Consider the following 15,706-nt stretch of genomic DNA (forward strand, 5'->3'; position numbering starts at 1 on the left):
GAGAGAGAGAGAGAGAGAGAGAGTAAGGTGTAAGTGGAGGGAGAGAGAGAGAGAGAGAGAAAGAAAGTGTACTATTTGATAACCCCTAATAATATCTCATTGCTCTGATTGAGCTGCTCGTATGATGTCACTATCAACTTCCTTGAGTGCACTCTCCATGGTCGTGAAGCTTCAAAATCTTAGACCAACGCACAACTGTGTTTATAGATAGAAAAACAACTAAGTTGGTCTCTCCTTATTTACATAATCACTTGCACAAGATCCTTAATAAACTGGAAAAGGATGCACACACATTCTCCGTCACCACACTGTAAATAGAGTCACGTTTGATCGATGATGTAGTATATTGAGTTTTCTTTGAGTGACTATTTTTATGATGCAGAACATTCTAATTGAATTTCCATGTTTAATTACTTCCTCATTGGCTGTCACCATAGCGACATCTTGAGAATAAACTGAGAACGGAGCTTTCAAAAGTCATACTCCGTCATACATTTCATTTTCTAAACATAACAGAAGTCAACCAATTATTAGTCTTTGAATAATCCAAATGTCTTGTCTTATTCCAATGCACACCATAGTAACTATAGTTATTGTAGCCAGTGAGAACTAATTCAAACCTAAATCCAATTCTTTTCCCAATTAAAAACAAATGTTTGGTTCACTGCCCATCAATGCAGTGCCGAACCTCAAGCATGCAGGACACAAATCTCTCTTTCACACACACTGTATATACATACACACACATATATATATGTGATATTTCAACAAAACTCAGAAATAACGATATAATTGATGCCTTACCTTTGAAGAGCTTCTTTTGTTGGCACTCCAATATGTCCCAAATACATCACAAATGGTCCTTTTGTTCGATTAATTCTGTCGTTATATCTCCAAAATGTTCATTTATTTGGCGTGTTTGATTCAGAAAAACACCGGTTCCACCTCGCCCAACATGACAACAAATTATGTAATTAGTTACCTGAAAACTTTGTCCAAACTGTCACGTCCTGGCCAGTATAAGAGTTAATTGTCATTGTAGTTTGGTCAGGACGTGGCAGAGGATATTTGGTTTATGTGGTTCGGGGTGGTGTTTTTGTAGTAAGGGCATTTGATTTAAGTATTCCGAAGTTTTTGGGCACTGTTTGAGATTCATGTATTCTATGTTTAGTCTAGGTAGTCTGTTTCTATGTAGAGTTAATTGGGGTGGACTTCCAATTGAAGGCAGCTGTGTGGTGTTGCCTTTGATTGGAAGTCCTATATTAGTTGGGGGTGTTTGTCTGTGTGTTGGTGGGAGATTGTTTCTTGTTTAGCGTGTGTGAGCCTAACAGGACTGTCTAGTATATCGTGAGTTCGTTTTGTTATTTTGTATGTTCATTTTGGAGTTTAATAAATGTTCAAGATGAGCCAACACAATTCTTCTGCATATTGGTCCTCCTTTTCCGACGATGATTTCGCCATATCGTCTGACGACGAAGAAATCCCTGACACAAACGTTTCAAACAACTTTCCTAATCCAACTTTAGATATATTAAAACGTAAATAATCGCTAAAATTTAAGACGGGATAAACTGTGATCAATAGCGGATAAAATGAAAGTGGAGCGAGCTTCAGGTCGTGCGCCCCAAACAAAACAGTCCACTTGACTATACACCCAGAAAGGAAATGGCTACTTCTTCATTTCTCAAAAGAAAAACATCGACCAATTTCTAAAGACTGTTGACATCTAGTGGAAGCCATATGAACTGCAATCAGATGCCTCAGGACAAGAGGAATACCTATGTAAGAACGCTGTTCATCGATTACAGCTCAGCATTTAACACCATAGTACCCTCCAAACTCGTCATTAAGCTCGAGATCCTGGGTCTCGACCCCGCCCTGAGCAACTGGGTCCTGGACTTCCTGACGGGCCGCCCCCAGGTGGTGAGGGTAGGTAACAACATCTCCACCCCGCTGATCCTCAACACTGGGTCCCCACAAGGGTGCGTTCTCAGCCCTCTCCTGTACTCCCTGTTCACCCACGACTGCGTGGCCATGCACGCATCCAACTCAATCATCAAGTTTGCAGACGACACTACAGGGAGGAGGTAAGGGCCCTCGGAGTGTGGTGTCAGGAAAATAACCTCACACTCAATGTCAACAAAACAAAAGAGATGATCGTGGACTTCAGGAAACAGCAGCGGGAGCAGCCACCTATCTACATTGACGGGACAGTAGTGGAGAGGGTGGAGAGTTTTAAGTTCCTCGGCGTACACATCACGGACAAACTGAAATGGTCCACCCACACAGACAGCGTGGTGAAGAAGGCGCAGCAGCGCCTCTTCAACCTCAGGAGGCTGAAGAAATTTGGCCTGTCACCAAAAACACAAACTTTTACAGATGCACAATCGAGAGCATCATGTCGGGCTGTATCACCGCCTGGTACGGCAGCTGCTCCGCCCATAACTGGAAGGCTCTCCAGAGGGTAGTGAGGTCTGCACAACGCATCACTGGGTGCAAACTACCTGCCCTCCAGGACACCTACACCACCCGATGTCACAGGAAGGCCAAAAAGATCATCAAGGACAGCAACCACCCGAGCCACTGCCTGTTCACCCCGCTAACATCCAGAAGGCGAGGTCAGTACAGGTGCATCAAAGCTGGAACCCGAGAGACTGAAAATCAGCTTCCATCTCAAGGCCATCAGACTGTTAAACAGCCATCACTAACATGAGTGGCTGCTGCCAACATACTGACTCAACTCAAGCCACTTTAATAATGGGAAAATTGATGTAATCAATTTATCACTTGCCACTATATATTATTTATATTAAATAATGTTTACATAACCTACATTATTCATCTCATATGTATATACTGTACGCTATACCATCTACTGCATCTTGCCATCTTGATGTATTAGATGTATCACTAGCCACTTTAAACAATGCCACTTTATTTAATGTTTTCATAACCTACATTACTCATCTCATATGTATATACTGTACTCTATGCCATCCTGATGTAATGTATCACTAGCCACCTTAAACAATGCCGCTTTATATGTTTTCATACTCTACAATACTCATCTCATATGTATATACTGTACTCCATACCATCTATTACATCTTGCCTACGCCGTTCGGCCATCACTCATTTATATATTTTTATGTACATATTCGGATTCATTCCTTTACACTTGTGTGTACAAGGTAGTTGTTGTGGAATTGCTAGATTACTTGTTAAATATTACTGCATGGTCGGAACTAGAAGCACAAGCATTTCACTACACTTGCATTAACACCTGCTACCCATGTGTATGTGACAAATACATTTGATTTGATTTGAAATCTAGATTCATATAGAAAACCAATTGAAAACACAGCCACCTCAACAAAAAAGAATCCTGGATGGTTTGTCCTCGGTTTCGCCTGCCAAATAAGTTCTGTTATACTCACAGACATAATTGTAACAGTTTTAGAAACTTTAGAGTGTTTTCTATCCAACTCTACCAATTATATGCATATCCTAGCTTCTGAGAAATTGAAGTAATAGCATTTCTAAGGTATTTGAATAACGCGCCACGGGATTCCACTGGCTGTTACATAGGTGGGACGAAATCGTCCCACTGGCCCTAGAGAAGATAATAACCTTTTATCTGAAAACCACTGTATTCCTCTGATTCCTCCCAAAACCACAAGATTGAACACATGCTGTACTATAACCACAATGAGACTAACGCAATACTTAGACAGTAAAATAGATGAGTGCACCACTTTACCTTTGATTTACACAAGTTCACTTGTTTAAAACCTCTTACATCTAGATGTTCCGCTAGCGGAATGCCTCACCAACATCCAATGGTAGAGCGTGGCGTGAATTACAAACACCTCTAAAATGCAAAGACTTCAATTTTTCAAACATATGACTATTTTACACCATTTTAAAGACAAGACTCTCGTTAATCTAACCACACTGTCCGATTTCAAAAAGGCTTTACAACGAAAGCAAAACATTAGATTATGTCAGGAGAGTACCCAGCCAGAAATAATCACACACCCATTTTTCAAGCTAGCATATAATGTCACAAAAAACAAAACCACAGCTAAATGCAGCACTAACCTTTGATGATCTTCATCAGATGACACTCCTAGGACATTATGTTATACAATACATGCATGTTTTGTTCAATCAAGTTCATATTTATATCAAAAACCAGCTTTTTGTTCAGAACTAGCATACCCACCGAAAACTTCCAGTGAATTTACTAAATTACTCACGATAAACGTTCACAAAAAACATAACAATTATTTTAAGAATTATAGATACAGAACTCCTTTATGCAATCGCATTGTCCGATTTTAAAATAGCTTTTCGGTGAAAGCACATTTCGCAATATTCTGAGTAGATAGCCCAGCCATCATGGCTAGCTATTTTGACACCCACCAAGTTTGGCACTCACCAAACTCAGATTTACTATAAGAAAAATTGGATTACCTTTGCTGTTCTTCGCCAGAATGCACTCCCAGGACTTCTACTTCAACACCCAATGTTGTTTTGGTTCCAAATAATCCATAGTTATATCCAAATAGCTGCGTTTTGTTCTTGCGTTCAAGACACTATCCGAAGGGTGACGCGCCGGTGCATATCGTGACAAAAAAAATTCAAAATATTCCATTACCGTACGGATACAACGTCTCCCGGTTGGAATATTATTGCTATTTTACGAGAAAAATCGCATAAAAATGTTTAAAATCAATTTTTATGCGATTTTTCTCGTAAAATAGCAATAATATTCCAACCGGGAGACGTTGTATCCGTTCAAACACTGAAAGTAGAAAATGGAGTCGTCACATGCACGCGCGAACCAGTGTCATTGTTGTCAGAACGACCACTTTCCAAAAGCCCTACTGTTTTTCACCCAGGGACTGCAGAGATATCATTCCACGTTCTGGCGCCTTCTGAGAGCCTATGGGAGCCTTAGAAAATGTCACGTTACAGCAGAGATCCTGTATTTTCGATAAAGAGGCTACAGAAGGCCAAGAAATGGTCGGACAGAGCACTTCCCATATAGAATCTTCTCAGGTTTTGGCCTGCCATATGAGTTCTGTTATACTCACAGACACCATTCAAACAGTTTTAGAAACTTTAGGGTGTTTTCTATCCAAATCAAATAATTATATGCATATTCTAGTTTCTGGGCAGGAGTAATAACCAGATTAAATCGGGTACGTTTTTTATCCGGCTGTGAAAATACTGCCTCCTATCCTAAACAGGCTAGCCTTTCTATCTCTATCTCTCTGTCTCTCTGTCTCTTTTGTTGCTGTTGATTGCATCAGTTCTGGCACAGCGTGACCTGTGGCTTTGTCGAGTGTGTCACCACACGGAAGCAGCGGCTTTGTCACAGAGAAGCTACTTTCAACTCTACGCCCTCTAAAAAGCACTAATCCAAACTTCCTGGGTTTGCTGATTTCTCAATTTACCCCTCTACCGCTCCCCCGCTACTGCTCTGGACACCTCCACATGCCTCAGCCCCCTTGCCCCCCTAAAGCCCCATCAGCTTATTCAGACCCAGATTTTATTATACACATAAAAATTAAAATCTCACCATGTACACCACAGCTATAGAAAAGCAAAACATGCAATTTACCTGATTCTATTTCAAGGTTGAATGGGAGAAACATTATGTCTGTGGTCCATAATGGATGTGAAAAAGACTACAGCAGTAGAGTAGTAGAGCTCTCAGTTACTTGGACATAGCACCTTCACTCTGTACACTGGTGAGCTGAACACCCTCTCACAGTTACCACCTCGACCATCTCTTAAAGCCATCATGTTCATCCTTACACACTTTAGCACTTTCCCACCACACCAATGTTCCACTTCCCTCTGTATCCATAGTCTCAATGTATTCACAGTCTCAATGTATCCACAGTCTCAATGTATCCACAGTCTCAATGTATCCACAGTCTCAATGTATCCACAGTCGCAATGTATCCACAGTCGCAATGTATCCACAGTCGCAATGTATCCACAGTCACAATGTATCCACAGTCGCAATGTATCCACAGTCGCAATGTATCCACAGTCGCATTGTATCCACAGTCTCAATGTATCCACAATATATCCACAGTCTAAATATATCCATGATGTATACCCTCATAATCATACTAAAATATATCCTCCCTACGTCCTCATATGAATGACGACTACAGAAATTGAAGAGACATAAATCTAATGAGATTCTAATGGCATTTTACTAGTGTACCCAATTTCATCAACAATTGACATTTAACTTCTTAGAACTCGGCACTATTTATTTCCCCTTATTTTCCCTGTGCTCTGCATGTGAGAGAAATGAGGAGGGACACCGAAGTTGAAAGGAGAGATTTCCTCCTGCGTGTTCACCTCAGAAAACCCTTTCTCTAAAGACCAAACAACAAACAAGTCGTATTTCTGTCCTAACAGAACTTATCTAGGAAACAAAAGTGCCATTTGTTTAAATATTCCCTTCCATAAGGCTGAACATTATTCACTCTAAATGTTAAGTACCCTAATTATGAATAGAATCTGGGATAAATTGTGTATTGTTCTCCAGTTCCTCATCGTTTCTCGCTCATTGCCTGTTGCCTGCTCTCTTGTAGCATTGAGTCTGTGAGAGTTGGAAACTTGGCATGAGTCTAAAGTATAATTCAAATCAAATCAAATTGTATTTGTCACATGCACTGAATACAACAAGTGTAGACTTTACCGTGAAATGCTTACTTACGAGTCCTTTCCCAACAATGCAGTTAAAAAGTAAGAACATTTGAAAATAGATCAAAAGAAAAGGTCACTGTACTCTAGATGGATTAAAACAGCCAGACTCAGGGCCACTCTCCCACACAATGGACCAATTAGAATAGAATAATCCTTTTCCTTCGTTTATGAGATCTCAACCCCGGACACACATGCACACACACAAAGGTACACACACATACCAGAGACACATGTACAGCAGAATTTGGTTTGGCACACACACTGATATGCACAAGTATGATCAGTCATGCTGCTTCGTTCATGCTTCCCTTGTTCCTCTTTCTCTCTCTTCCATCCAGTCTGCTGCAGTATCTGTACATCTCCACTCTCCTGTCCTCCTTTCTCATGTTTTTCTCTTTCGGTGACTAGTGTTCCATATCATCCCCCCTGTCTCCAGTTCATCTCTCTGCAGGGTGATGGTGGTGGTGTTGTTCTGTATCTCTCTGTCTGTGCTTTGAACCACACTTTCCCTCTCTCTGCCAAGTCTAGATCAGTGCTGGGTTGCAGGACTTGTTTATCAATAACAGAAGACTTGGACATGCTGTCCTGTCCTCTACCCTCAACCCAAGGTGATTAATTAAGTCTGCTAACTCATGATGAAAGAGATGCTGTAAAGTTGGTCAAAATATCAAAGGGATTACAAAGACACAGAGATGAAAAGACAGACAGAGTAATATGCAGACATGGAGCTCAGGCAATCATAAAAACACACACGCGTACACACAAACACGTACACACAAACACATACACACACACATACACACACACGTGATGTCTCACCTATGGCATCTCCCTGCTCGTGCACCATACTGGCCAGATCTCGCATGATTTGGCTGACATCCAACATGTCCCTCTGTAAAGGAAACAGACAACGAAGGGTTAAATAAATACATTCTACTCTAGAGGTCATGAGCCATCTGCATTCCTGGGATTTCTTCTTCTATAGTCTCGATGGATTCCCCAAAATAGACAGGGATATGTAAGTCAAAACATTAAACAATTTCAAAAAATATATCGAAACTACTCTCTGAGAAGTTAAAGGTTTAATGCAGCCATTTAAAAAAAAATCTCAATATTAAATAATTTCTGGGTAACAATTAATAAGTACTGTGATTGTTTTCAATGAAAATGGTCAAAAATAATCAAAAGTAGCTTCTTAGCAAAAAGCATTTAGCATTTTTGCTAGGACTGTCTGGGAGTGGTCTGAGTGAGGGACCTTATTGGAGGAGTCTAATGGGAGGGATATGTTCCCTGAAAACGAGCTGTTTTTAAACACTCTTTATTTGTCTATTAACTTATAACGCCTGATGATGTGGCCAGGCAGGCCAAAACTCCACCAATGCAAAACGAGCTGAAATTTCAAGCTGTCTTGTCAAACAGCTCTTGCACTAAAAGGGTATTATCATAATTTTCACAATTTCACAGTATTGTTCCAACCTCATAGTGTGGAAATATTTATAAACACAGCTAAATCTAGTTTTTGACTGCACTGCCCCTTTAAAATCCACCACACTAAGCCCATTAAAAACTAAATGTAAATTTGTGTTTCATATAAATCGATATAAACGTGTATGGACACAGTAATTGAGAGTGTTGTTTACTTCTGTTTTCGTTTCAGTCAGTGTGCAGTCTGGCCACTGCAGAGAGAGAGAGAGAATTACCACACTGGGTGACCCTCCTCCCCAGTTCTCTGGCTTTGAATCTGTTCACGTGTATCAGCTCAAAGCAAAATGAAGGCTTATAAAACCTCTGTCTATCTCCCTATCACAGGTCCCCCTTTCCTCCATTATAGCACCATGCAATCACAGCTGCGTTTGTATAGCCTCACCCACTGGGCCATCCATCACAGGTGTCTGATATTGCTGTGGAAACTGGCAGCAGCCATCCTGGCTCTTGGCAAACACCATCTGGTTGGATCCAAAATGGCCTCTGGCAAAACCTCATGACGCTAAAGACTTTCTTGCTGTTTTCGTCTTTGGGCAACCCTCTCCATCACACAGGAATAGAATAACAACACATTTATTTTACCTGGCAAAGCGGTTGCTAGCAATCTGAACTCAGTTCATTACAATGACAGAACACTTTAACAAAGTCATGAGTGAGAGCGTGAGTAGAAGAGAGAGTGAGAGAGAGAGAGAGAGAGAGAGAGGAGAGAGAGAGTGACGGGCTGTCTTCTGTTCAGATCCCTGCCAGCCTGGGGGCAGAGTGGGAGTGGAAAGGCTTAGGGCCAGATGTGTGCCCTTTTCCATATTTCATAGGGTTATATTAAGCTCATGGCCACTCTTCCACCATTGGCCTCCCAGGCCCTGGTTCACTCGGTTTTAAACAGGAGGTTCTCATTCTACCCACACACCCACACCCACCCCACCAACTATACATAATGTCCTACAGAGAGTGTTGACCCATGCTGGGATGGGGACAGGCTATGTTCCATATGCTCTGCTGCACTTCCTGTACACTTTGAATTAATTATCAACAGACAAAAGCACAATGACCTCAAAAGACAACCAGAGTCCTTTGAAAGACAAATGTTGGGAAAAAGTCTTAAGGTATTAAGAACAGGAATCCTACTCTTACCCAAGACTATTTGTAGTTGTCATGCCCTGATCTGTTTCACCTGTCCTTGTGCTTGTCTCCAACCCCCTCCAGATGTCGCCCATCTTCCCCATTATCCCCTGGGTACTTATACCTGTGTTCTCTGTCAGTCTGTTGCCAGTTCGTTCTGTTTCGTCAAGCCTACCAGCATTTTTCCCTCTGTTCCTATCGCACTATTGTTCCTGTTTTCTTGTTTTTCCTGGTGGTGACCTTTTCTGCCCACCCTGTGCCTGCCTGCCGTCCTGTACCTTTGCCCTACTGCGCTGGATTATCGACCCCTGCCTGCCTTGACCTGTCGTTTGCCTGCCCCTGTTGCTGTAATAAACATTATTACTTCAACACAGTCTGCATTTGGGTCTTACCTGAAACGTGATAGTAGTCTTGCTAACAATTCAGCTCCTCTTTTATAAACCATGGTGGTGAAGGAATATCCATGTCAGTTTGTCTATAGTATGTAGTGATGTAAAGTACTTAAGTAAAAATATTAGCAAGTTCTACTTAAGTAGTTTTGGGGGGTACATGTACTTTACTATTTATATTTTTGACTACTTTTACTTCATTACATTCCTAATTTTTTAAAATTTTTACTCCATACTCAACACCCAAAAGTACTCATAACATTTTGAATACTTAGCAGGACAGGAAAATTGTCCAATTTGCACACTTATCAAGAGAACATCCCTGGTCATCCCTACTGCCTCTGATCTGGCGGACTCATTAAACATACATGCTTCGTTTGTAAATTATGTCTGAGTGTGCCCCTGGCTATCTGTAAATTAAAAAAACAAGAATAGTGCCATCTGGTGTGCTTAATATAAGCAATTTGAAATGATTTCTACTTTTACTTTTGATACTTAAATATATTTAAAACCGAATACTTTTAGACATTTACCGAAGTCGTTTTTTACTGGTTGACTTTTACTTGAGTATTGTTTTATATTAAGGTATCTTTACTTTTAGTCAAGTATGACAACTGGGTCCTTTTTCCACCACTGACAGTATGACTAAGTCATGGGAGTCAGTTGTTTGACTCTTCATGTCAGTACCACATCTGCTATGGTATTTCTGTGATGCAATAGACAGTCAACAAACAGAGCTCTTGTAAGAGGCAGAGGGGCCTGTATTTGTTTCATGTGAAATAAATGTCAGACAGAGATGCAGACATCAGTTCCATCTGACACAGAGGCCACCGTAACAACACCAGACACACAATTAAACTGCACGCTGAGATAAAGGAGACAAAAACAAGCGGCTGATTGACAGGTCCGCCGGTCGCCACCGCTGTTCCATTCCTCATGTTCCTGAGGTCTAACAAGAGTCTGGGTCGGGCTGACACCACCAGAAATTAAATCTGACGATTGGCTGATATGAGCATTGCCATGAGCGATTGCAGGTTGAGTTGATTCCAAAGTCTTCAGACATGGTGATTGGCTGATAGAGGTGAAGACAAGACCAGTCGATTGGCTGATAGTGCACTGATAGTGCTTTAGTGCACACTACATAAGGAGGAAGTGGAAGAATAGGACTGTATTCTCCTCTGTAGAAAGCTGATGTATCCTGTTGGATCCATCCCAGTCATGGCTCATATATAATATGTTACCAAATGTTAAACCTTGAGGATCAAGATCACAATGGAAAGGAAATAGTTTGCCCATGATGTTTTTAATGTTTTCATAGGACACTAGGAGTCTTTTTTGAGCTGGTTTGAGAGGGCTGTCCAGGTCGTGCTGAGATGAGGGACATAATGAAGCCATTGAGAAGACAACATTAAATGCATGGAGGCCCAAACAATGACTCCGTTTTCAAACAGGACCAGCAAAACTCTAGAAGGACATGAATATGCTGGAATTGAGTTCCTGTGAGAGTTAGAGTTGACCGGGTGTAGAGATCACCTCTGGTGTCTGCGGAGCGGAAGGAACTCAACTGTGGGTTAGTGAAGCAAATAATACCCTCCTCCACCTTCCCCTTCTCTCCATCCTTTTCTATTTCTCTACCATTCTCTCTCTCTCTTTCTCTCTCTCCCCATCCTCCCTTATTTCCCTCTTTCCCTCCCCCTCCAACACCCCTCTGTCTCTCCCTCTCTTTCTGATAAATGTGTAAAGCACTGATAGGATATTCTCTCCACATCTCCCACCCCAGCCCAAAGGCATCGGGCAACAGGACACAGTGTCACTGCCACAGCAGAAAAACAGTTAAGCAGATTTATGTGCACGCTTACTGGTGAAAAGAAGAGGGAGAAACTATGACATTTTCTTTCAAAGGGCTGGAGCATGTGATGTCTCTTTTTTGCCCTTGCTGAATAAACGGTTTAGAATGTAAAATCAAATGTTGCCTTTCCTGCAGCGGTCCAAAGACCTAAAACCCCAGAACACACACTAAAGAGATACACATCACATGAACCGAAGGGCAGCCAGAGGCATGGCCAGAATGACAATATTTAAGGGGGTTTATTTACATTCGAAGGTTTCCTGTTGCATGAGTCCTGGTTGCTAAAGTTTGTGTTGAGGTTGTGTTGTGATTTATATTGTGTATTTATTATATTCATATTGTGATTTATTGTGTTTGTGAGTCTCCATGAGGAGGAGGATACAGTATGTCATTGTGATTTCTTCACACTTTTCCTGTTCATGTAATTCGTCCACAATACGGTCAATGTTAGGGACGTGTGTATTTCATATGCATAGCCTTTTATGGTGAGATTACCTGTCCAAAATTGTAATCAGTAACGTAATTTATGGATTACCCAAACTCAGTAACGTAATCTGATTATTTTCTGTTACATTAGAAGAAGACAAAAATATCCATCAGACACATTTGGTGTGTCATCATAGTGGTGTCTGACTTATGGTCAGACTCGCTCATGTGGAACAAACTTTAACTTGCGCCTTTTTTCAATGCTGAATTGAATGTCATTGAGAAAACAGAAAAGTGTCATAGGATGTTTGCAAAAAAAAATGCTTTCTGAATTTAAAAGTAATCGAAAATGTAATCATCTTGTATTTCAAAAGTGTCTGTAATCTGATTACAATATTTTTGCTGGTAACGTGACTGATTACAGTTTTTTGTAATCAGATTACATGTAACTGATTGCATAGATTCACTGTCCTGTGGATGCATTGGTAGGAGAGACACGCTTTGCCGTTTTTTTACCTCTTCACAGGGCCAGGTGTTGTATTCAGATTCCCCTTGAAAGCTGTCCTCTGCTTTGCCTTGAGCTTTTTTATGAATTCATTTTGATGAAATGATCTTCGGTGCTGACGATCACGGTGTGTGTGAGGGGCAGCTGGGAGCTGACCGTATAGATGGTACAGAGGCAGAATAAACCTCCGCCACCTAAACCTGATACTTCCTTATAGGCTATCTTCTGTCTCTCTCTCTCTGAGCATTTATAATAATATCATGGTAGTCAAGGACGATAGGCAATAATTGAATTACCCATCCCAGAGGAATGTTAAACATAGAATGACTAGAACAGTGTTAAAGCCTCTCAGACCACAGTAATCTGACTGCACCTGTAAAGGACTTCACACTGCTTGCTTAGCGAGCACTACTTCTTCCTGATTCGGCTCACACCGAGGCTCAAAGCCAGGACCTCTGCCTTGCTAGCTCACGTAACCCCCCTCCTAAAGAGTCGTACCAGTTGGAGCTACGCAAAAAGCTAGCTATTCACTGGCGCAAGTGGGGACACTTCAGACTGAGGAGTAAGTTTCACACATCCCCATGTGCTACACATGGGTGCATCCAATATGGTAATTATTTTTCTATGGTGTCAAACTCCTGACTGATCCCAGCAGAGTATCGTTAGTGTAGGTAGGGGACCGTCGGTAGGAGAGAACCCCTGTAACCTCCCATGTTCCCCATCGGTCCCTGTTTGAAAACTGCTGCACTCTTTATCTTCCATTCACAGTGAGAACGCCTTGCCTGAGTGCACACACACACACACACACACTGAGGGATGGCAAACTACCCCAGGCAACAGATCAACGCGTTTTTTTCTCAGAGGGAAGTGCTGATACCGTTTTCCTTGGATAACAGCAGATAGAAACTGATCTTAAGGTCCTCAGGGAGATGGATTGAGAGAGAGGAGAGAGAGTGAAAGAGTAGGGAATGAAAGAGGAGAGAAAGAGGAGAGAGAGAGGAGGGGGGCTTTGGAGAGATGGGGGGTGGGGGTTATAGACAGGGAAAAGCACATTGTCAGATATTATTAGGCTCACCAAGGTACACCATCAGGCCCCTCAGCACCTGCCAGGGAAGTCCCTCTGACATGTATTTGTGTGGGTATGACTAAAGTAGAGGCCAGACAACCCTGTCTGAGCTACCAATCAAATGACTCCATCCATCTCAGTGCTTTTCTGAACAACCAATCATCATGACTACCTCCATCTCAGACCGCTCCACACATATTAACCTGTTAGGGCTAGGGGGCAGCATTGACACGGCTGGATAAAAAACATACCCGATTTAATCTGGTTACCACTCCTACCCAGTAACTAGAATATGCATATACTTATTACATATGGATAGAAAACACCCTAAATTTTCTAAAACTGTTTGAATGGTGTCTGTGAGTATAACAGAACTCAAATGGCAGGTCAAAACCTGAGAGATTCCTTTACAGGAAGTGGCCTGTCTGACCATTTGTTGAACTTCTTTTCCATCTCTATCATTTACTAAGGATCTCTGCTCTAACGTGACACTTCCCACGTCGTCCATAGGCGCTCAGAGCCCGGGAAAAAACAGAATGTCGTCATTCCAGCCCCAGGCTGAATCACATTATCGCCTTTCTCAAGTGGCCGATCAAGAGACACTAGCTTATGCGCGTGACCCCGACCGCCCCCGCCTTTGGGATTTTTTCCTCTGTTTGCCGAAAAGGAGATTCCCTGTCGGAATATTATCGCTTTTCTACGAGAAAAATGTCGTAAAAATTGATTTTAAACAGCGGTTGACATGCTTCGAAGTACGGTAATGGAATACTTAGAATTTTATTGTCACGAATTGCGCCATGCGCGTGACACTTCTTTACTATTTCGGCTAGTGTCTGGAACGCACGAACAAAATGCCGCTATTCGGATATAACGATGGATTATTTTGGACCAAACCAACATTTGTTATTGAAGTAGCAGTCCTGGGTGTGTATTCTGACGAAGACAACAAAAGGTAATGAAACTTTTATAATAGTAAATATGATTATGGTGAGTGCTAAACTTGCCGGGTGTCTAAATAGCGAGCCCGTGATGCCTGGGCTATGTACTTAGAATATTGCAAAATGTGCTTTCACCAAAAAGCTATTTTAAAATCGGACATATCGAGTGCATAGAGGAGGTCTGTATCTATAATTCTTAAAATAATTGTTATGCTTTTTGTGAACGTTTATCGTGAGTAATTTAGTAAAATGTTAGCGAATTCCCCGGAAGTTTGCGGGGGGTATGCTAGTTCTGAACGTCACATGCTAATGTAAAAAGCTGTTTTTTGATATAAATATGAACTTGATTGAACAAAACATGCATGTATTGTATAACATAATGTCCTAGGGTTGTCATCTGATGAAGATCATCAAAGGTGAGTGCTGCATTTAGCTGTCTTCTGGGTTTTGGTGACATTATATGCTGGCTTGAAAAATGGGTGTCTGATTATTTCTGGCTTGGTACTCTGCTGACATAATCTAATGTTTTGCTTTCGTTGTAAAGCCTTTTTGAAATCGGACAGTGTGGTTAGATTAACGAGAGTCTTATCTTTAAATGGCTGTAAAATAGTCATATGTTTGAGAAATTGAAGTAATAGGATTTTTAAGGTTTTGAAAATCGCGCCACAGGATAGCAGTGGCTGTTACGTAGGTGGGACGAATTCGTCCCGCCTAGCCTAGAGAGGTTAAGCTGTAAGTGGTGTCTGAGGCTCATTCAGTAGTTTGGTGCTTTTGTACCACTCAATGAGGACAGATTGATGCTGCTACTGTCACGCGGAATGACGCTGGAGAGACGAAGTAGGTACGGGGAGTAAACATTTAATAAACAACTGACATAGACGAGACAGGAACAGCGTCAGAAACAAATACAAAGACAAAAACAATACAATGCAGCAGCGGGGAACAGAGCTGGGGAACTGACAAATATAGGGGAGGAAATAAACAGGAGATAAGTGAGTCCAGGTGAGTCCAATAACGCTGATGTGAGTGACGAGGGAAGGCAGGTGTGCATGATGGATGGCAGGAGTGCATGATGCAGGGAAATCTGGCGCCCTCAAGCGCCAGGGGAAGGGAAGAGCAGAAGCAAACATGATAGTACCCCTCCCTCTTGGGACACCACCTTGCGTCCCACCTGGGCGAACCGGCCAAGAC

The 15,706-nt window shown here is 41.7% G+C and overlaps 1 protein-coding gene across 1 annotated transcript in view; it reads right to left on the reverse strand.

Moving 5' to 3' along the window:
• Positions 1-15,706, reverse strand: part of LOC106605505 (t-SNARE domain-containing protein 1) — a 138,263-nt gene that overhangs the window by 65,823 nt on the left and 56,734 nt on the right. Inside the window, exon 9 of the mRNA XM_014201240.3 lies at positions 7,558-7,630. Within this exon, the coding sequence (XP_014056715.2) occupies positions 7,558-7,630 (73 nt within the window). The remainder of the gene's footprint in view (positions 1-7,557; positions 7,631-15,706) is intronic.

The sequence above is a fragment of the Salmo salar genome, chromosome 05, assembly GCF_965601325.2.
Source record: "Salmo salar chromosome 05, fSalSal1, whole genome shotgun sequence".
Classification (NCBI taxonomy): domain Eukaryota; kingdom Metazoa; phylum Chordata; class Actinopteri; order Salmoniformes; family Salmonidae; genus Salmo; species Salmo salar.